Genomic DNA, 23052 nt, shown 5'->3' with positions numbered 1-23052 from the left:
TCCAAATGTTTCCTCCCAAAACACACAGATTTGGAGCGTGTGCGATTTCTTTTGGTATCAAATATTCCTGGAGAACCAGCAGTCAATCATGTCCCCAAAACAAGATTTTGAGACACCTGAATAAACATTTGCACTTGTGGTTTCAAAGGCCCATTAAAAATAAAAAACTCAATGTCCATTTCTGTTTCTGTGTCTTAGACTTTTGGGAAAATTGGTTGCAGAACCAAATGGAAAAACCCCCTTACAACAAAAGCTATTATAAGACCAAGCAGCCTGCAAATTCTGCTGGGCTTCTTAGTTTCTAGCTATAAGATATAGAAAAGGAAAGTCACATTAGATCTATTTATTTAATTTTATTCAGTTTTCTAGAAGCTTTAGTATTTTGGTATTGTTTTGGGGGAAGTTTTTTGCTGTTTACGTCACCATGGTAATAAATGTAAGGATAGTCAATGCTTTACTAAGTGAATAGTAAATAATGGACTGACTGGGAAAACAACCTGCTTGTTGGATCCATGAATTAGAACTTTGAAACACTTTATTAAGTAAGGTAAAACTGTCACAATCTTCAGACTAACCTGTAGGAGTCTCTATAACTCATTGTGTCATGTCCAGAGTCTTCCTGGTCCTCCTCAGAAACTTTGAAACAGACCTTCTTGATTCCACCATGCTCAGCTTTGTCAGGATCACTCTCCTCTGTTCCCAGGGAAGGTGGAGATGTCTCCTCAGCAGATGGTGGCTCACAGGCACCACCTTCTGTAGGTTCTGTTATGGTGGACAGAAGCCTGCAGAAGTAGAACACACAGCTCTCAGTCTCAGGAATGAAGGATGGTGACCAAGGCTAAATTCAGCTTCGTGAAATCACGAGCAACCCTGAGAGAAGTTTAGATAAGCTACACAGACCACTTCCTACTGATCCAAACCTTCTCTGTCAGCCATTCCCCCTTGTCCTGTCATTCCAGGCCCTTGGAAATAGTCTCTCTTCATCTTTCTTCTAGGCTCCCTTCAGGTACTGGAAGGCTGCACTTAGGTCACCCCAGAGCCTTCTCTTCACCAGGCTGAACAGTCCCAATCCTCTCAGCCTTTCCTCACATCAGAGCTGCTCCAGCCCTCTGATCATGTCCATGGCCTCCTCTGGACTCACTCCAGCAGCTCCATGTCCTTCCTGTCCTTCCTGGGCCCCAGAGCTTCAGGCAGCTCTGCAGGGGGGTCTCACCTGAGCTGGGCAGAGGGGCAGAATCCCCTCCTCCCCATACTGTGGCATCAGCCCAGGACACCACTGGCTTTCTGTCCAGCCTCTCATCCACCAGCATCCCCAATCCTCCCTGGCAGGGCTGCTCTCAATTCCTTCATTCCCCACCCTGGCTTGCCCCAACACACATGCAGGATCTTCCACTTGGTCTTGCTAAACCTCAGGAGATTCCTGCGAATCTCAGTTCCCAAAAGGTCCTATTCCCACAGAGGGCCCTGCTCTCCTGGAGGTGCTGAACACCTGCTGCCCATGGGAAGCACGGAATGAATTCCTGGGTTTGATTTGCTCGTGTGCATGGCTTCTGCTTCACCTACTAAACCATCTTCATCTCCACCCATGAATTTTCTCTCCAACTCTTCTGACTCTCTCCCCAGTCCTGCTGGAGGGGACTGAGCTGCTGGCTGGGGTCAGACCAGGACAGTGCATGATGATGAACAGTTCTGATCATTACTGGGATTCCTGGAAGTGGCTGGGATGGTCTTAGGGCACCCTGCAGCCTCATCCCACACAGGTCACCCCTGCAGCCCCTGCTACCAAAACCTTGCCTGTTGTGCACAGTACACAGACACACTGCTCAGTCTTTCATTACTGCTACCAGGAGACCCATGTTGAGAGACAGAGAAAGAAGGACAAAAAGAGGAAAGGAAATCACAGATGCCATAGAGAAACGTGCCTGAAATCACAAGTTTTGCTCAGTCTGCCTCATGACAGACAAAATCTCAATGCCTAGATGGGATTCCCAAACTGCTCTTAACATCAAGTATATTCTTAGTTTGGAATATATAGTAAGTAAAATGGTGGCTGTCAAATTCAGGTAGAGTTTCAGGAGCAAAGAACAATAATACATAAACTGGTGGATGTTCATGGGAGTAGATTTGACCCAGCCAGCAAGGGGCTGTCACAGAATATTTGGAGCTGGGAGGGACCCACAAGGATCATCATGCAAAGGCAGGAGTGAACAGGTGAGGAAAGAGGCTGACAGCTGGGGCTGTGTTTTCTGAGGTTAATGCCTCACTGTTATCAGAATTTCTCTCTCCAGTGCACACAGGATTCTGTACTCACTTATTTATCTGAATGACATATTGCTTCATTTCCTTCACTGCGATGTCAAGTTTGTTAAAAAGTTGCAAGTAGGAGTCCTGCATCTCCCAGTCTTCCTGTTTGAGCAGAAAACTGAGTCCCCTTTCTTCCTGAGTTGTTCCTCCATTCTGCTGGCCAAAGCTACCATCAGGATCTCCATCTTCTGGGGTCAGGCATCTCCAGGATGGTGCAGCCATAGTGGTGATGCAATGTTGAGTATATGAGACTGGATTTAAGGTACCTACTAAACATGAAAGGATCTGGTTAGTGTGGCTCTCATGACTTTCCCCACTCCATCCCAATGATGTTAGTTTAGTACTGGTGGAATTTTAACAGGAAAAACTAAAATTTCACAGAACTATTTTATATAATTACGCTCTATGACAAAAACGTTTTGGGGAAAAAAAAGTTGTGTGTTTTTTTTTCCTGGTATGCCAACTAGATGTTTTGAATTTACTACAGTTCAGGAAAAGGTTAAATTACTGAAGACAGGAACTTCCCACACATATACAGACAACATGGAGAGAATCTAAAAGCATTTGCTGAAAGTTAATGAATTTGGACTCTCAGGAGTCTGTGTTATTATTCCACCTCTACAAACATTTACACTCACACACATACATAAGGAAACAGGATTATGTCCTTACAGAAGACAAATGAATTTTTTTTCATTTAGAAATGCTGACAGTTCTGGCGTGGTGCTTTGCTAACTGCCTGTATTGGGTCTGGCTGAGATGGTGCTCCTTTCCCCATAGCAGCCCTCACAGTGCTGTGCTTTACCTCACATTAAAAATACTATGGGGTTTAACATTTAATATCTCCAAGCATCTTTATTGACCTCAGTTTGAATAGTCAGTGCCAATGTTCAGAAGATTGGTTAGTTCACACCTCCCTCTTCCAAACATTCCCGCACTCTGACCTTCACAGGCTAACGAATCAGAAGCACATCAGGTGAGATCATGATAAAGAAATGCTGGAACCCAACTAACCAGGCTGAAAGACAGAAAATAGAACCCCTGACACAGCCAGACTTTCAGCTCCAATGCACGGAATCTGTTTAGCAGTGGCAAGAGAAACCAGCACTACAAGTGACTGATTCCTGCTGCCCCCTGAGTGCAGCCTCTCCTCACAGCACTGGCATTCCAGGTCACTTTTAGTCAGGAAGTCGCCTCCAGCAAGGGCAACAGTGCTCCAGGAGCCTGGATTACTGTGAGATGCCCACACTGCTTAGCCAGCAAAAACATCTGACCTGAAGCCTCTCTGTGCTCAGAGGCATCGCTATTTCACAACAGACAGAGGCTGTCATGTTACTACACAATGTTAAAGAGGAAAAAAAGGTACAGGCAAGACTGTGTTTCCCTGGAACTTATTTTGACCTTGCCGAGCAGTGGAAAACCACAACTTTTTATGCAGATAAAATCAGTATGATGTGAAAGTCAATTATCACCTTGTTCTGGATCAAGGCCGATAATAGAAGGTTTCCGTCCGATGCGAATGCTGAACGACCTCCCTGCTGAGGTAGTGTTCTTGGGGTATGACACCTCCATGAGGTTAATGTGGCAGTTGGTGGGGCAGAAATCCATGCTGCTCAGGGAATGTGCTTCCATGATGGCTTGTTTGAAGGCTGGGCTCACCTTTGTTTTCAGTTCATCTGCAAACTGGAAGAAATAAAGCAGGTGTGCGCTACTTCATTTTCAAGAAATTATGATGCAATACAGACAATCGTTTTCTCTTCCTGCTTCCCATTCCAGAAATCCAGGTTTCTGCTGCAGGTGGAATAGCACATTCAAGAAGAAGCTCATAAAACAACAAATGAAAGCAATTAACCACACTTTCTAGCACACCCCTTTCAAACAGCTCAGGTAACTGCACATAAAAAGCACACCTACCTTGTTTACACTATTATACACTGTACTTATCTTCATGTTCATTAAGACATGGATCACTCTGTTGTCATATTTATCCATTAATGTTGTGGCAATGAACCTGCAATAATATGTTATAACCCACAGCTCCGACAAGCAGAAAGGACTGATTTACTCAAAGCTTGCCACTTCAGTAACTTGCAGAGCTGTTTTCATGCCTCCAGGACACCCACCTCGGAAGCTGCTTGGATTCATTGATACAGAACACCAAGACCCACTTATCACAATGAAGAATTGTCTTGAGACTTCACCCACAACTAGTGTTGCTGTACCTCTTGGTAGTTCGTGATCCTCCTGCTGATGCTTTCCAGCTTAGTGTCACAGATCTGCCGGAATTCATACTGGGGCATGGTGGCCACAGCACTGCTCAGGGATATCAGTCTCTTGCAATTCCTTATGAAGTGATTGTCCTCGGCAGCAAAGGCCTCTAAAATCTAAACAAAAGGACAGGGTGTCGATGATATGAGACTCAAAAGTGAGGGAAAATACAGTTTTCTTCCACTGAGTGAGCGGCAAAGCCCCGTGGTCGAATACAGCTGCCTCCAGAACAAGCTGCCTCTGTGACTGCCTGAGAACTATCGTGTCTAATGCCCTGAGTCACAAAACAAGCCTCAAAGAATGTCAGAGTAATGGAAGTGGATCAAAATATCCACTGTGCGCTGCCCAAGTTACCTGCTCTGGCCTACTTTCCTGGAACACAACAATAAAGTTACTGAGATATGACAGAAACATTTACCATGAGCTCATTTTTCAGGGATGACCAGGACACTCAGTGCTCTGCTGCCTTCTGATAGCAGCAATTCTACTCGATTCCTTTTGCAACCCATCCAGCATATCAGGTGGGGAAAAAGCTGCTTGATTTTCTTCCAAGGCAAAGCAAATGCCTGCCTGAAAAGATCAATCTTGAGACTCAGCAGAGAGTACGTTACCAGGCAGATAAAAGGGAGAATTCCACAGCCAGGGGCTCCCCTCCCTCTGCATCAACACCTGAAGTCCTGGAAGCATTTGCTGACTTGCTCATACCAAAGGAGCTGCTGTAAGTTGGTGCATTCTAATGAACAGAACTCCCAGCAGGGCTGAGAAGACCACGTGTGACCTCATCCAAAGAGCCAGGCCCACAGCAGCCAATAATAAGCTGCATCATTGGCTTCCCACTCTGGTTAGGAATGAACCTGCCATGTAAGTTTTCTGGTACCTTTGCAGTGAGATTGAAGCAACCTTTTGGTTCCACAATTTTCTCCAGGACGAAGGATTTGATTCCTGCACTGCTGACATATTCGTACACCACCCCGTGCTCCAGGTGGGTGTTATCCACAGTCAGGCTGATGAGAGGGGTTTCTTCCCCAGGGACCAGTGGAGAGCTGATGGTCTGTGGTGTCTGGGCTGGAACAGAAATAAGTCATTAGAGAGAATTATTCAATGCAAAGACACAACCTTTGGCCCAAGGAGTATCTGACCTACGCACTGCAGAGACTGGGGAATATCCTGAGGAAGACATTTGCTCTTGGCCACTAATGGAGACAGGGAGAGAGGTTTATATAAACAACCTGCTCCAATCCCCATTCTGCCACATGTGCAAGCACACATCTGTGTCAGGACACTGCTTCTAGTTCTGTTCACAGACATAAACAGAAGCTTTCAAAAGGAAGTGAAGTCTGTTAATCTTTGAGTCCTGTTGTTTGCAACGACACTCTGGAAGACTGAGATGCCAGGGCAGGGATGGGGTGAGGAGATAACATTTTTTTTACACACACCAGTGCTATTGTCACTAGGGAACCGACTCAAGTTACATTCAGATTGAGGTTTGCCAGAGAATTGCTCATGTGCCTCTACCAGGGCTCCAGCTATTCCACCATGGAGCTGCACTGTGGGACCACTGGATTACCAGGTTCACCAGACCTTAGATGGGATCCAAAGGTGTGCATCTGTTCCTGGAGAAGTTGCCAGTGGCATTCAGAGAGTCCAAGCTCAGTCCTTTGGATTAAATCTCATTTCAGTATTCTCCCCCAACATCCACTTTTCTGAAACAGCTCTCAACACAGAAGTAAAGCTGGTTTTTATGAGTTACACTTTTGTAAATTGGAGGAAATACACCCCCACCTTCTGCTGACACAGTGGTAGCATGCCTTGAAAATTTGCTCCAGATCAAAGCAATTTAACATCTTAATCTCTAATCTAAAATAATAGAAAACATAGATTATTCTAGGTGGAGCTACTTGCACGCCTTCCTTCCCTCCTTCCCACCAGCTACTGCCCACAAATTCCTGGTTTGCAGGGGCTACCAAAGGATTCTGAAAATGCTGAGCCTCTTCATTCCTGAAACTGGCTCTCTTGTAAAGAACAGAGTCACAGGGGCACAATTTCTATGTGTCTCTTCCCCTGAAAAAATGGCAGCATATGAGTACTTCCTCTGGCAGACCTCATTTTACTACAAAGCTTTACTAAGACAAGAGATATCCTACAGTAACAGTTACACCTTATATTTCTACTGCTGTTTTCCTTTCGGAAGCCTCTGGATTGCCCTAGGTCTCCTTCCACCATGAGAATCTTTACCTGATTCCTGGGGGCTGTTTTGAAGAGGATCCAATTCTGCATCTCCTTCTAGTGCAGGGTGGTCTTTGGTGGAGCCAGGGTGGCTGCCATTCACATATGCAGGGGCTGCTGCTTGCTGAACTCTGTCCTCTTCAGCATCTTCATGTGTTCTGTACACCCACTGGTACAACCCCTTTCAAGAAATACAGGCTTTAGCTATGACCTCACTAAAAACGCCCAATCTCCAAATATTTAGCCTACAAAAGTGAATCTAGCTATCAATTCTCTATCTTCTAAGTTGGCTGACACAACAGCATTCCCCCAGCTTTTCTCTGAACTTTAGAGAACATAAAACCTAGATGGATATCTGGGTGAACTTCTAGTGTTAGTAGTAGTTAATAACCTCCAGTACTGTGTGCAGTGTGCATACAGTGCATCAATTTGCTTTCATATTATTTGTAGGTGTTTTGTAACTCTAGGCAACTGCAACCAGGTCCCTCAGTGATAGCAGGACCTTGGGGAGGGAGGAAATGAGTCAAAAGAAACACGTAGATGTTCTTTTTCTGAATATTTAGTGAGCATTAAAGTACAGCAGAAGGGGAGGGCAGAAGAAGGGCAGGAATTAATGTACTTCCTTTGAGGTTTTGAGTTCATACCAGTGCTTCCTGTTGTCTGGTCCTGTAGGCTGTGAAATGCTCCAGAACTTCCGTATAATTTCCATGTGTTGCATTATTCCCATTAACTTTCAGTATACACTGCCCTGGATGAAGGCCTACAGCTGCAGCCTCAGACCCTGAAAAACAACAGCAGAGAAGTTAGACAGAAATGCCATCTGCATATGGAAGAGAACACTGGCAAGTTTGCAAAGGGTTTCTGGTTGAAAGGAATAAGAAGAGCTGGGTGAATGCTGTCCTGCCTTTGCTAATAAGTCCTTATTCCGAGAGCTTTGTGTTTATCCTTCATGTTGTCAGTAGTGCTGGGAAAAAGAGAGACCTCCCAGACCTAAATACTAGAAATCAAAATCCCTGTGGGAAATAGTTTGGGATTCTTATACGGTTCTCTTTTAGCCTTATGATTACATTAGCTGAGGCCTTGCTTAAATGTAAATTGTTATATTTGTTCCAGCTTCTTGCACTTCAAAGGTGCAGAACACTTGCACGTTGTACAATGTGGCACAGAGAAAGACTGATGTACTTAAAGCTACAGTAGGTCTAGAGGGCAACCACCAGCTTCAATGGATTTATTCCAAACTCACATGAACAAGACTCATACCCAAATTGGGCTCCTAGAAATGTACAATTGAGATGATCAGTTCTTTAAAGCACTTTTTAAAATGCAATTTGTCTTTTGCTGGTGAAAAATCCTGAAAAACAGGAGAATCCTCCTAGCTGGCACTTCCAGCTTGCCCTCTAGACTGTGAAAAAGTGGTTATAGGTGCTGTTATGAAAGAGTGCAATAATTGTGTGTCCCTGGGAACGCTGTCTGAGGGTGCTACCTGTGCACTCACTGCACTCATCTGGAGACACGTGTTTGTTAGGAAGGAAGGAAGTGGTGTATGTCTGACAGGCCACATTTTCTGCATCTGCTGAGAATAAAGGTTAAAGCTGTGCTTTGTTTGTAGCTCAGTTAACATTTCAGGTACAGGAGTTACTAAATATCTCTGTCAAACTGTGTTTTCTCCTTTCAAAAAGATGAAGGAAAGCAGTTTGCCTCTATCTTACATTAGTACTTTGTAGCAGTATAAGCCACGTAAAGGGAGAAGCAGTCTCCAAGTATTACTTTGTGATGTCCAGATCATGTTATGACCTGTCTCCCAACCTGCTGATCCTGCAGCAGGGTTAAGGTTAGGTTAAGCTTTCACTTCAAAACCCAAGGACCCAAAGTGTGGCTGACTACAGGCAAAAATATCGAGGAAGCAATAGACAGCATTAACCCCTCACTTCTTCCTCAACCACCTCAGTTTTGTGTTTTTATTCCCTGGGGCTGTAAAGCTGGACCTTGGCAGTCTCAGAAGAAGCAATGGTAGGGGTCACTGAGCAAGCACATTTCTAGCTCTTTCTTAAGACTCTTTCCACAGTACTGCGGATTGCAGTATCCAAGTTTCTTCCACTGTAGAAATAAATTATTCCTTGTTTTGTGTTGATGGGATCAGAAACCCACTACTCAGTTGGTAGGAATGATATCGCTGTCCCAGAAAGCATTTAGGTGCTGAGCACTCTGAGGCAGGAACTCTCACTTTGTTCTGTGGTTACATGGGTGTGATTGTTCCCCTCAACAGGGGTTCCTGTCACTGTGGTCACCAAGGTTGTCAGAACTTGTATGGAACAAGTTGGACAATGAAACCTGCATCTGTCTTAATATATATTTTTTATATATATATACACCCACACACTCTTTATATACACATGTATATATGTTTAGCTGTACTCCAGCTTAACTGTACCCCAGACTTTCTCCTCACCTCTTCCTACAGCGTGAACATATGGTGGTGCTGCTCCCCGGATCTGAAAGCAAAGTGCTTCAGGACAGTCTGGGATTTTAATAATCCTGCAGATAAATCAAAGAAAAGAGAAAACAGGATTTTAAGTTAGGCTGTCAGAGGTCCGGGCAGTTCTAACAGCATCTTTCCCTGGCACTCACAAGTGGGTTTGGATGAAACCCACATTGTTATAAATAAATAAATAACAAATAAACAGACCTGAAAAAAATCATCTACTCCATCTTCTATCTCCAAGGCACATAGGAGATTCTATTTGTTAATTAAAATTTGGCATTTCTTAATTTATTACATTTTTAGGCAAATAACACCTGACAGAAACTATCCATGGTATTTATATTCATTTCCTTTTCCAGGCACACTTCGTTGCAGCTGTGCTGATTTATACCACTTTCATTAAAATATAAAAAAATACACTAGACAAGACAACCTGGACTAGAATCCAGCATCAAGTGTTCACTGAGACGTTCAACTCTATGGCACATTCTGGGATTACAGAATCTAACAGTGCACAAGACATTAACAGGGTCAAGTCTCATTATAAGATATAATAATAGACTGAAAAACTGTAAGGGCTGATACTGTTAGAGTCATCAAAAAATAAGCCAAGCTTTAATGGGGTGGAACTTGTTTTCCCTGGCACAAATATTAATAGCCTGAGAAGCTTCACTCATGAGAGGGAATGACAATCCTTGTGATTCGGTTCTGTTTGTGCACGAGGAAGCCAAAAGTATTTCACCTGCAGTATGAAGAGAACACAACCCAACCTCTTCTGAGGCCTGAGGGTCATCACTAAAAACAAGCCATGACTCTTGCTCTCTCATTTCTGTCATTTGTTCTCCTACTGAGCAGCTTCTGCACAGCAAAGTGTTTGCACAGCTCTCACTACAACTGCAGAACTATTACTTAGGAACTGACATTTCTCAATAACGTCTGCCCATCTTGGCACTTACTCTTTTGACTTGGTGGCTACCAGAAGCCTGAGTGGCCTTCGTGAGCAGAAGGACTGGGTTAGGATGGTTTCCACTTCTGAAAACGGCCGTAGGAACACTAAATCCTCATTGATGGAATAGATTTTCCTTCCCGCCTGCAGGCCAGCCATCTGCAAACGGAACAAACACCACAGAGCACTTGGATCACTGGCAGGACCTCTGAAAGCTCAGGCTCCAAGGTTCAGCTATTCCCTGCTTACAGCCATTCCTCAGACTGCTGTCAGTGGGATACCCTGTACCGGTGCTGGTTCATCACGTCATTTGTCACTCCCCCTGGAAGTTTTCTGCTTTTGCAGAAAACAAAGAGGTTTCACCCCTATCTTTAGAAACACGTCACTGTACAGCTGTAGATACTTTGCAGCAGATAAATCTTTGTACTTTTCTGCTACAATTTTTTAAGGGACTATTAATAAAGGGGACCTTCTGAATGTCTTTGTGAAGACATGTGAGCTTGGGATGAGCATGAGATGTGACACATTAACTAACTAAGCAAACTCTATGGTTTTTCGTGCCCCTCCATCTGGGTGAGCTGAGCAAGTGTCAACAGGCCCAGGCAGCTGATGGCAGGAGCAGGGGCACAATTCCCACAGGGAAGGTCCTGGCTGCTCATCGTGCAGCAGCAGGAGACAAAGGGCAGGAGCACTGTTCTGTCTGAGGGCCAAAACTGAGAAGCTGAACACACAATGCCAGGCAAAGAATTCACACGCTGCAGTTCAAGCACCCCATCAGTACGTACAGGAATTTGATGTTCTTAACAGCTTTTAAACACAGTTTGGAAACTGCTTCTGGCATAGGCAAATCTAACAGCTCACACACAGCTTCTAAAAAATTTTGAGAAGAAAAGACACTAATAATAACAACAATGCTTGGCAACTCTGACATTCAATAGAAACCCCACAGACCCTTGTTGCACAAGCACCAAGTTCAACGCTGTATGCTGCCACAAACCCATGCTTTAGCTGTGTTTCAATTTTGTTTCAAGAATAGGAGATCACATTTCCAAAGTCAAAGAGGACATGTTAATCTTGAACAAATCCATGCAAGTAGTAGATTTGTTCCCACTTTACTGGTGAACCTGAAATCTCACTCAGGCCTGAAGTCTGACAGTCTCAGTGAATGCAATGAGCTGTGAAGCAAAGCTGTGTGTCTTCATTTTTGTCCCTGAAGGGAATGACAGCAGGCAGAGGGTCTCTAAATGCTGAGCCACACAGAACTACATGCTGCATATATTTCCAATATCACAAAGCAATTAAAAAAGCCCAAGAATGTGACAAAATGCATCACCATTGGACCTCGGGTCTTTCCAGAATGAGCTGACAGCCCTCTGGTTCAGAGAGATGCAGATTCTGTTCTTTTCTGGAGCAATATTGTAAGAAAGAGTTCAAAAGATGGGCTCTTGGTCACAGATAGTTTGTCTTGGAAGATCAAGAAAAAGATTCCTCAGAAAATTGTGTGCTTCTGTTGTCTTAAAACACAACAGATTTGCAGGCTATTCCCCAGGCATCCAGCCAAAGAAAGGGCAGAAGGATTATCTGGCAGGCAATAGTTCATAGCACAGGTTTACATTAATAAAATTTTGGCCAACCCATGTTGATTTTGAGCACGAGCTAAAGCACAGGATTGGTTTCTTTGGTGACCATAAACCACATGAGAATCAGGAATACTGAAATCATTTAATTTTAATACTAAACTTCAGTTCAAAATTCCTTCCAATTCAACATTCTCAGCTTGCTAAAATCAATCTGTCCACTGTTTCCACTGGGCAAGTTATCCAGCAGTTATCTGTAGTCTAAAGCAAAGACCCATAAATGAGCATGGACATTCAGAAATTCTGTAATGGTTGTCCTGGACTTGTAATTAGAAGCTCTGCCTGTGTGCTGCCACACTTTACTGTGGAACTCTGGACGAGTCATTTAGCCCTCTCTTATCTTCACAGATGCTAAAAAAGCACCTAAACAGCTTACTGAAAGACAGATTTTCAGTCTGTCTGTGCCTTATTTCAGTAAATAGAGTGTGACATTTGGCCCATCTATGTGCCTCAAAGAAACACAGCAAATACATTCTGTAGAACTCGTACCAGGGAGAGAAACGAGTGTATGCTTTTTAAGGAAAAAAATACATATCTAAAAATGCAGCTTTCACTCAAATAAACCTGTTTCCCCTTGAACACCTTTGCTAACCCAAAACAGCGTTACTTTTCCTCTCTCCTTAAACTGAGGTTGGTAATGAACCCGAGGTGTCATCACACAGATCCTGCTGTTGACCGATCACTTATCAATGATCCTCAAGTCACCTGGTGGTGCCAAAACCCTTGGCCATTCACAGAACCAGCTTATTACCACAGTAGTTGTAGAAGACAGCTGATTTTCCATTTGCTGCCTTTTCCAAGTACTGAACATTCTCAGATCCGAGGACGTGGGTGTCGGGTCCTACCTCGGCAGAGGAGCCTCGTCGAACCGACTTCACCACAACGGCTTTGTTCTTCTCCTCTACGTCAAACCCATAGTCATCCTCTTCTGGTAAAATCTTAAACAGAGCACAGGGCAAGGATTCATGAATATGCAGCTTGCTGAAAAGCTGAAGATTGCCACAACTGATGTGGACTTGCATGCCTTAGGGATGAAAGGCACTACCAGGTCATTTGGTCTGATCTCCTACATAATATGAGCCACAACATTTAATCTAATTATTTCTTCACTGAGCCCTTAGTACACACTAAAGCAGAATTCCAGAGGGCTACCCAGGTAAGATCCACAGTCTTTAAGAAGTGAGGAATCTCCTCCCACCCTTGAGAGTTTGTTCCGAACTCTTCTGTTAGAAACTGTATTTGGTTTTAACTCCTAGCCCTTTATCCTTCATTAGATCTTACACTTTCAGATTACATCATTATTCAGTATTTTCCATTGGTGAATGTACAAACAGATTAAAGTGTCGTAATTTATTTATTTATTTATTAGAATACATCCCACGTACCAATAATGAATGATCTGAGTCCTTCTCAACAATCAGTTTCAGATAAATTGAGTATCTCAGGCCTATCTGTTATAGATAAAACCACACACCACAGAAATCTACGTCATGACCAGTGAGAGAACAATTCCTGACATGCACATGTCCTTCCTTTAGAGACCTGGCAAAATGGCTCCGTGTTAGGGGAAGAAACACAAGCCCTGGGCTCAGTTTGCACCTCTTACATTTGACAGATGCCTTCATAATTCTTACTATTGGGTTTCTGCTTCCTGTTATTTGCACTGAGGTCACACAGACCTGCCTTATATATATTCTTTAAAATCATATCAATCATGGCAAATATATGTTTCACTCATCCTTTTCAAGTGGTTTATTAACCAGTTAAAAGCTTAACAACTCACTTCCCATTATAAAAAAACCAAAGCAAGCCACTGGTAAATGGACAAGTGGAAATTCTACCAGATAAACATCTTGCATTTGAGCAAGCATTACGTACTAGAACCCATCTGATAAAACGGAACTGAGTTAAAAGGAAAAATAAAGCTACTCATAATCCAGCAGACACCGGGGAAAACAAATTACTGAGAATTGTTTCCTTGCTTCTGATGATTTCTGCACTATTTAAAAATACCTTCCTTTTTCTATTGAAGTCAATTCCATCAGTTTATAAGCTTTGTTCTTTTACAGGAAATTACCTTAGAAAAAAGGAAAGAATTAGAATAATTCTGTCCTGCAGGATCTTAAAATAATCTGCAGGATGTTAAAATAATTCATGTGCAGGGAAGAAGTCCTTACCAGGTGATATTCAGATTAGATCATGGGCAGGGAATTAAAAAGACTGGAAGGTAAGCTTGTCATTTCTGGCCATTTCTAACACACAATATTTTCAGAAGCAATGCTAATATTGTATGATTAATAAAGGACCTTAGAAAACTGAGTATTCTGCTGGTTAGATTTTCAGTGTTGCAAACGGAATGAGTTTCAGCCCAACACAGTATGTACATCTTATCACTTCCCATTTGGGAGGAAATGGAAGATTTCTAGGCTAGCTCTCCCCTCCAATCCACATTTGACATTTGAAGGGACTGTTTGTTTCTTTTGTTGAATTTTGAAAGCACATGTGAAAGAGACATTTAAAAACCTGGAGCCTTTGATTTGCCCAACTTCAGAAGGCAGCAGCTCCACATCCTTACCTATCTCTTGGGTGCAGCCACCATTACCATGCATGAGGATCTTTTATCTGCTATCATTTTTAATAACCTACCTTTCTCTGATCGTTGATATTGCAAAAATTTATTGTTTGAAAGCAAAGAACCAGAACAGTTTTAGGAAACCCCAAGTGCATCAACACTGGGATCTTTCTCAGCATGGTGTTAAGGAAAAAAAAATCTCACATTCCGTATCCTGAGGCTCCTGTGCTGGGGACCCCATGGATAATATTCCCTATGCAATGCTTGGAGAAGGCTATGATTCATTCTTTCTTATAAAATAGGAACACCTTGCCATTCCACAGCTGAACCCCAGTCATCCCTAAGGAGTCCAAAGCAATTAACTAAATTGCCACCTACAAGAATTGTTTCTGTGCCCCTGAAGCCCAATCAGTTTTTGGAACATAAGGCAGCAGCTGTTTAATCTTGAAAGATAACCACGTTAACAAATGAGACCACGTGAGAAATAATGTTTAATCAAAACCACAGGGCAAATGTAGTCAGAACAGCATTCAAAGAGAATTTTGGCAGGGATGTAGGGTCTGGAGAGATGGAAAGCTGTGCAAAGAATGGTCTATTACACCTGTATCACACTGAAGCAGGAACCCTCAGCCCAAACTCTTGGGGACATCAGATGAGGCAACACAGGCACAACAACCACCATTTCTTAAACTCAAATGTCCAGGATGCACATTCTTCTCTCACAGCCTTCCCTACAGCTCTCCAGAAAAACCCTTCTCTGTTAGACAAACTTGCACAGCCTGAATGGGTAAGAATCTCCTCAAGAGCAGAGACTTAGCAGACAATGGCAACTCTGAACACCTGAGAACACTTCTGAGCCCTCAGCAGCATTTGAAGGGAGCCACTTTCCTTCCACTTCATCTCTCAGGCTGTTCCAGTCTCCACAGCTTCTCACAAATCCACAGCTCTGGGGCACTAAAACAGGATTTGGAAAGACAAAAGCTCAAGAATCTAAGCCACCCCTACCGTTATCCTTAAAGGTGTGTTCTGCCACATTAGCAAAAGAGACTGAATATATGCAGAATGACTCCAAGTTTCTTGTGGTTTGTGAGGTGTGAAATTGAGCACTGAACTCCCACTGTTCCTTCTGAACAGTGAAAGAATTAGAGCCTAAAGGGTGGTTTTCCCTTCAGAGTTCACCGGAGTTTTCAATATCTGACTCCACCCCAAGCTCTTCTGTGGCCACCTACACCTGCATGATGGATGCCTCATCACTGACTTCCCAGCCTGTCCCCTTGGAAGCAGAATTCCCTAGAGGATGAGCTCTAATTAGTGGCTTTCTTCCCCAGAGTGCTTTAAATCCATGAGTTGAATTCTCTAGCTACAGCAGACGGGTAGACCAGGATAATGAAGAACAAAGGGAAGGCTCTTTTCTGCTCTCTCTCTCTCTGCTGAAATTGTGCAGAGTTAGGTTGTTTTATATTAGAACAACACACAAAAATAATTCTGAAATGATGAAAGATGGAAGAGGACCAAGTATGACTTTATTTCAGTGATACAAATAACTCTTAGTTATTCAGGATTAGAACAGCAGAAATGCATCCTATACTTCTTTAAGAATTTTAAGGTGAATGCTGTGTTTATTGGTTTAGCTGGTTTAAAATGGAAAAGATATGAACTCCCGTGGTATCAGTACTATTAGCTAAAAACTTCATCTCTGAAGTACAGAACTTCATTTTCAAAGCTGATTCTAAATCTAACAGCAAAGTAATAAAGTCCTGTGGATAAATGAGATTTACCATCCTAATTTTCAGATTGTAAACTGAGGCGTAGAGTGACCTGCTCCACGAAAGTGAGTTGATGGGAGAAGTTAAATGAAATCCCAGGTAGCCCTGCCTTCCATGGAATGTGCTGCACTACCCAGGCCCTGCATGAGCCAAATTCCAGGACAGGCCCCAGCCCTGGCTACAGACTGCAGGGAGACACAGCCACACACTACTGAGGATAACAAATACAGGATAACCTGGAGGAATGTAAGAGATATCACAGGTCTGGAAAGTTGAGGAGGTTTAGAATTCCAGTCGAGAACTCCAACCAGCAGCACAACAGTTTTGAGAGAGTTACAGAAAATGTACACAGGCATCATCTTCAGAAATCACTGGCAATGCTTCTCCTCTGAGTCTTCTGGGACTGCAGCATCATGTGGGCACTCAACTTCTCAGACAACTTCGATGGAGATCCATCTCTCCAGGCAACTCTCCTTGCCTGACACTCAGCTCCAAGCGACCAGCTCTGACGTGTGTTGTGGCTGGGCTGCTCACAAGTTCTCAGCACACTGCAGTAACCAAGTCACAATGCTTGGAGACAGGCCAAAACGCAAATTCTTCCAAATTCTCTCCAACTATGCAAAGAATGTTGTATATTTTTTCAGTTTGTCATGATTTATGTCCTTCAATGAGAAACAATTGCGCAAATAAATAAGTATTGGGTTTTGTTTGAAGTGTGTTGTTCCAGACTGAAAGCACTTTGTTCTAATATTTCTCATAAATATTTGCCAAGGTTTCTGTTGTTTTCAGTTCTCAAGGGCAGGCTCTCCTGTGATACAACAGACTTAGATGGAGGGAGTGCAGGAACCTACCCAAAAGCAGGTAGGATTTCATGGCGGTACAAAAGCACGTTTCAAAAGCCAGTGCTGAGGAAATTCCATTAAACTTCCTATGGATGGAAAGGATCAGTGCCCCATCATGAGTGTAGAGGCAAGCAGGGATGTTCCCCACACAGCAAAGCCTCGGGAATTGTTGCTAAATAACTGCTCATAATTGCTAAACACAGCATAAACCAGAAGTCAGGCACTGTTGTTGTGGGTAAGCGTCATGAATTTACTGTTCTGCTTTTGTGGGGTCTTCACAAACACTCAGGGCACTGCCAATGTCTGTGTGCAAATGAAAGCAACTCCTGTCTTCAGCAGGACTATCCACATCTGACACAAATGTGTGCCCTCTAAGGAGGAGGTTTTCTCCTCAGCATGTGCTGCTCATTTCCAACTGTTTTCTGTTTGAGATGGGACTGCATTTTGACAAAGGCTGTCTGATGCAATTCAGAACCATGACAATAGCTGTATTAACATCCTTCCTGTCACAGTTACTTCAGTTAGCAAATTATGGGGTGATTGGAAGGACCAACTAGAGATTATGATTAATAATCAGTAGTAGAGAGTCCAGGAGCAAAAGGTCTGCTTGTTTGTTCTGTCTCTTTACTGAATACTAACAAATAATTATTACATTAAAAGAAAACCAATCAGAGAATGTTAAATCCCTCCTTTCACAGCTAACATTACCACTGAGTTCTGGCATTTTAACAGAGGTGCTTTGAACTGACAGAAATAGTGGAAGAGATATCCTGGTCATTGTGTTTCCTCACACTGTCTTTTCCTGACCAGGTATTAAAAATACCCCAACAACAGCAGTTCCCACCAACTGACATGAAACCAATCTCTGAGTGCTTTCCAATTCACAACAAAAACACCCCACAAAGTGCATTACCTTCCACCTGCTTCCCTATATCCAACAATTCTTCAAGAGGACAATCATTTTAAGTGGACACTCCAGTCCCTGGCACATGGAGGTAATTCTGAAGGACCATGGTGCTTTAAATATTACTCCTGGCCATGGAGACAAACATAGCTTGGTCTCCAGGGAGACAAAACAACAGTGAGATGTGAAATTTGTGTGAACCACAGGAAAGGTTTTCCCCATATAATGGACCTCTGGATCTTTTCCAGGAATTCTGCCACTGTAGTTTCTGACCCAAGTTTTTATTCTTCTCCTGCATTCTACCACTGTTCAATGGGAGAAAACAATGGGCCTGGAGCCCCACTGGCAGTACACAAGGATCTCAGAACAAAATGTTTGCCCCAATCTGACCATCAAATCCCACCAGAGTTAGAATAATCCCAGTGCAGTGAGGGCTGGGATGGCACTTCAGTGAGGTGGGAATCTGGAGATCACAGTAATATTGCACAAGCATGGATACAAAACCCAGCATTTTTTGGAAAACGGTTTCCATAAACCAAGTAAAGCTGGTAATTGGTCCAGGCATGCAGGGCATATTCATATGGCTTAGACAGCAATGCCCTGAAATATCTGTGTTCTTATGAACCTTTCAACTTTCACCTGAATTTACCTCACATCAAAGGGTATTTAAACTGTGTTTAAAGTTGATCTCTCCCAGGACAGTAGTGCTCATTACTTTCTCCTCCACCACATCAACACTGTGGTGCCTGCTAAGACATTTCCATCTCCCAGCTCACTTCCAGACTCTCAGGAGGACTTATTGGGAAAAGGTCCTGGATGAACAGTTGTATCTCTTTTCTTGAGACCCATCAGAAACAGGCAGGAACCTCCATGCACTTGCATGTGTGTGTGTGTGTGGAGCTATAAATCTGAAGCTCCCAGTGCAGCAGGATGGTCACATGCTACAGAAGGGGGCAACATAAGGATTTCCCTTGCTATGAGAATGAGCTACACAGTCTGCCCAGCTGGAAAAGTCAGAGCTACAGAAGCTGGAGCTCTACAGCACAGTAGATCAAGAGTCAGTACCATTTATGCAATGAAGAAAAATGCAGCTACAGGTGCAATTGCCCATTTTAATCCTATTCTATCACAGTTTTCCTTCTTATTCTCCTCTAGCAGAAAGCAATACCAGTTTCACAGAAACATCAAGGCTTACATTAACATATTTCTTACCAGAAGATTCTTTCCCAGGATGTTTTCCACGAGCTTGAAGTCATTACGTAATTGTTTGCCCTTGGAACTGGTGCCCTCCATCTCCTCATCAGCATAAAAGCGGAAATATAAGGATTCATCCTTAAATTCACTTTTCTCCAGGACTTGAAACCATATATATGAAATACATACGTGCATTTGCACAGAGAAAGAAAGAGAGAAACAAAAAAGAAAGTTAAAGGAAATCCTAAATATTTCCCCAGTCTTCACAGAACACAGACCAAGTGCATCCCTACCAGTCAGCTACTCAACTCTGTATTTTTATGCTCATGCTGTATTTTAGGGCACATGCTTTTCTTCAGTGCACAGTAGCTCGTGACATGATGTGACCTCCCTGGCACACAGAATGTGCACAAAATGCAAAAGATCCTCCTGGAAGGAAGATGCTGCTCAAAACCTGATGCTCCTTTCCCACATTGAAATGAATAGAGTAAAACTACAGAAAGAGCAAAGAGGAGTAAAGTGGCTGCTTAAAAGTACCTAAGATGTTCACACAGAATAAGGCTCTTCAACCTAAACAAAAGAACTGAGAAGGAAATGAGATCTACATAATTCTGGAAGGTGTGATAAAGTTCTTTACCACTTCTTCAAATATGACATCTAGGATCTACAAATAAAAGCAGCAAGTGAGGAACAACTTCTTCATTCAGTGTGTACTTATGCAAAGGACCTTCTTGGCAAAGGACACTAAGAATGCCAAAATTTTGCAAGGGCTCAAACCAGACCAAATTATTTTAAATTTATTCTTACATTCTTATCAAGTACAATGCAAATTCTCCATTACTTATTTACAATAACCTACTCTCAAAACCACTATGCAAAATACAGCGAGCAAATGTAACCTGTGACTAAAACAATGTCTCACTGGACAAACTTAGTTTACTCTTAGGACTTGTATGTGCTCTTTGATACTGATGCAGAGGTGATCTGTTTACTTTCCCCCATTTGAGGATGGATGATGTCTAACCTGGCAATCTGGCACTTCAGATTTGGAAGCCTCAGCACTGAGGGTTGTGCTTGTTGTCCAAGAGGCAAGAATAAGGCAATTTTACTTTGTACCTGTCATTTCTTGGGATATTTCAGGACAGTACTTGGCTTGTGCATTGGTCTGATGGCTCTGCAACTCATGCAGTGAAAAAAAATGTCCCTTGTGGCTTGTTTAATCCCTTCAGCACTGCCCATAACTGCCAGGAGGGGGATTCACTTGGGAAGGTCCCAGGCTTAGACACGGTGTGAGCTCAAAGGCTGTTCTAAAGGACCTGCAGGGCTGCCTGCAGTCGTGTACACAAAATGTTTGGCCTAGAAAAGCCTGGAAAAGCCAACCTGCCTGAAGTAAGAGCTCCTTTACTTGGTTGGGAGAAGCAATTTTGGTGCATTACCATGATGCATGAAGCCGTTATTGCAGAGTCCCACACCCAGAGCCACAGCTTCCTCCCGAGTCTGGCAGTCTCCCTGGAAACAAGAGGACAAATATTACATCTCAGACAACTTTCTAAGCTAAATCATTCCCCCTTCCCCACCACACAGCTTGTGGCTCTGAAATGAGGAGGATGGTTTCTGTAGGGAACAATAGCAAGAAATTAAAATAGGCATCCCACTGCACCAAACCCTGTCGGTTCCTACAGACAGCATCTCTCCCTCCTACAGGAACCAGGAGGAGAAGGATCAGGATTGAGGAAAGTAGTTGTTTAACTCACAAAAGGTTACAATTTTATCCCAATGTAAAGAGTTTTTATTTGCAATTGTAGTGCTGGACTTTAGGACCCATTAGCCACAGACAATAAAACTCCTTGAGAGAGAAGCTGAGAGATCCCAAGGGAGAAAACCCTGAGTAAACCCAGCATATGTGAACTCCAAGGTCAGACATGTTAAAACTGCAGTGGATTTCTTTGCTTATACAGCAAAGGCTTTAGTTTCTCACTACCTGAAGCCTTGAGTGTAGCCATTCAAAACAGCTACCAAAGGTGACTTGCACATTTACAGATTTCCCTGAAGTGGCAGCATTAAGCTTTGCACCTACAACTTAAATACAAGAACTGCTTCGCTTTCTCTCTGTCTCTGCTAATTTGCAGCCACGAGGGAAGACTTCACAAACACAGCTGCACTTTTTAGGCAGACAAATCAGTTCTAAATAGTGCTGGTAAAAACCAGGAGGCACTACTGGTCTTACAAACATTGGCAATGCTGGTCCCTTGGTGTGAGATGAGAGTGGTCCTGCCCCAAAGGGGAACCCAGGGTGTGGTACCCCAGTGAGAGCAGTGGGTCAGCTCATTCCAGCAGGGAGGGCATCTCCTGCTTTGGCAAGAGGAGCAATTTCAGGGCATTGCTTCCAGTCCTGCTAACTTAGAAGCTGCATCCTACACAAATATTACACCTTCTTTTCTCCCCTCCATCTGCAGAATGAGAAGCCCTAAGGCTCTCGCATCAGGGCAACAAACTGACTTTGTTTTAAGCAACCAAGAGCCCTCTTATCTTGTCAGCAGAACAATCAGTCCTACTTCAAGTCCTACTAAGGAGAGCCTTAGTTACTTGCCAAGCAAATGCTGGCAAAGAACATCGTTGTGGTGTAAAGGTACTATTTAAATACAGAATAAAACAAGTTCAGCTGTTGCAAATCAGCAGCACTACTGGCTTTTGTTGAAGAGGCTTTCTGAGAACACAAAAGGAACCGCATTTACAAATTAAGAACTAAATATTGTTGTCTTGGTAGAAAAAGGATCAAGGCAGTTCTGAAGGAACTACATGACTATGTAATCACACAAGGAAAGCCAAGAAAACAGCTTTAATAAACCTGAAGTTTAACTTTTATTATAAACTAACTTCAGATCTTCATAAATTTTCCCTCATTTTCAGCATCTTGTCATGAGACAATTCTCAACTCTCTCTTTGTGTTACTTTATGGGATAAATGGGTTGTTTATTTTGCAGAGGCTGGGATTTAAAAATCTAATTTATTCTTTCAACTATAAATAAACTGGAGGAGAGATGCCTTCTAATGTTACCCTCTTAAACCCTTAGGAATCTACTTTTGTCCTAGGCAACAAAATCTTTGTGTAGGAAGGCTCCAAACCAGACCTGGCTATTCCTGGTGACATTACCTTGGCCCTAACAAAACAGCCCACTAACGAAAAACATTCCCCTAACAAAACAGCCCACTCTCCCTTCAGGTGGCTTCACACTATCAAAGCTACATTTTTGAATTCCTCAAGCTACACACTCTTCTCTGTAAATACAACGTAAATGTGGGGCAATTACAACTTCCAAAGACAGTGTTGGAGTTGTGGCTGTAAAACTTCTCAATAATATTGTACTAGATTGAATGAGATCAACATTGGATTAGATGTCTTCCCAAAAATCACAAGAAGTAGAAAACATTCCCACAAATAGCCAGTTCACCACTCCTAGGGCTAGCAAAGCACTTTGTCTTTATGATGCCAAATAAACTTTCACAAAATGAACAGTAACAGAAGACATGAGATTATAAGTTCAGAGCATCAGAATATGTTTAATTATGTTGTAATATTCTCTAGATAAATGTGGTTTATTTACTTTTAAATAGAACTGAAAAAATGAAGCTCCTTATCAAAGATAGCAGTATCTGAAACTGTTCTTACCTGTGCAATAAGCCAGTCCACCAGTTTACTTGCAGGGATTACTGATTTGTAGGTCTTTAGGTGGTAGTCCCGGTCTCTAATTAAGAAAGAGAATTCAGGGAAAATAAGGACAAAAAGGGATACATTTTCTTTTGTACTCTAAACCTATATATACTACTGTGACCTACTATTATTAAGAAGCAGACATCCCTTTTCTCTAGAAGAAAGTTTTAAACATTTCTAACCACCTGAATTGGGAAGA

General features: G+C 42.8%; 1 protein-coding gene across 5 annotated transcripts in view; it reads right to left on the bottom strand.

Moving 5' to 3' along the window:
* PREX1 (phosphatidylinositol-3,4,5-trisphosphate dependent Rac exchange factor 1) overlaps positions 1-23052 on the bottom strand; it is a 145992-nt gene that overhangs the window by 22373 nt on the left and 100567 nt on the right. For 4 of the 5 annotated variants that reach the window (XM_050314074.1, XM_050314077.1, XM_050314075.1 and 1 more), the window contains exons 14-26: positions 22812-22887; positions 20578-20650; positions 19160-19302; positions 12709-12801; positions 10237-10385; positions 9248-9333; positions 7443-7579; positions 6808-6979; positions 5450-5637; positions 4527-4688; positions 3777-3987; positions 2312-2573; positions 576-782 (exon numbers count right to left, since the gene is read on the bottom strand). In XM_050314074.1, coding sequence (XP_050170031.1) covers positions 576-782; positions 2312-2573; positions 3777-3987; positions 4527-4688; positions 5450-5637; positions 6808-6979; positions 7443-7579; positions 9248-9333; positions 10237-10385; positions 12709-12801; positions 19160-19302; positions 20578-20650; positions 22812-22887 — 1959 coding nt within the window. The remainder of the gene's footprint in view (positions 1-575; positions 783-2311; positions 2574-3776; positions 3988-4526; positions 4689-5449; positions 5638-6807; positions 6980-7442; positions 7580-9247; positions 9334-10236; positions 10386-12708; positions 12802-19159; positions 19303-20577; positions 20651-22811; positions 22888-23052) is intronic. The other variant, XM_050314078.1, reaches the window with a different exon arrangement.

This window comes from Myiozetetes cayanensis, unplaced genomic scaffold (genome assembly GCF_022539395.1).
Source record: "Myiozetetes cayanensis isolate MyiCay16 unplaced genomic scaffold, myiCay2020 scf19, whole genome shotgun sequence".
Taxonomy (NCBI): domain Eukaryota; kingdom Metazoa; phylum Chordata; class Aves; order Passeriformes; family Tyrannidae; genus Myiozetetes; species Myiozetetes cayanensis.
This window is presented reverse-complemented; position numbering and strand designations above follow the sequence as displayed.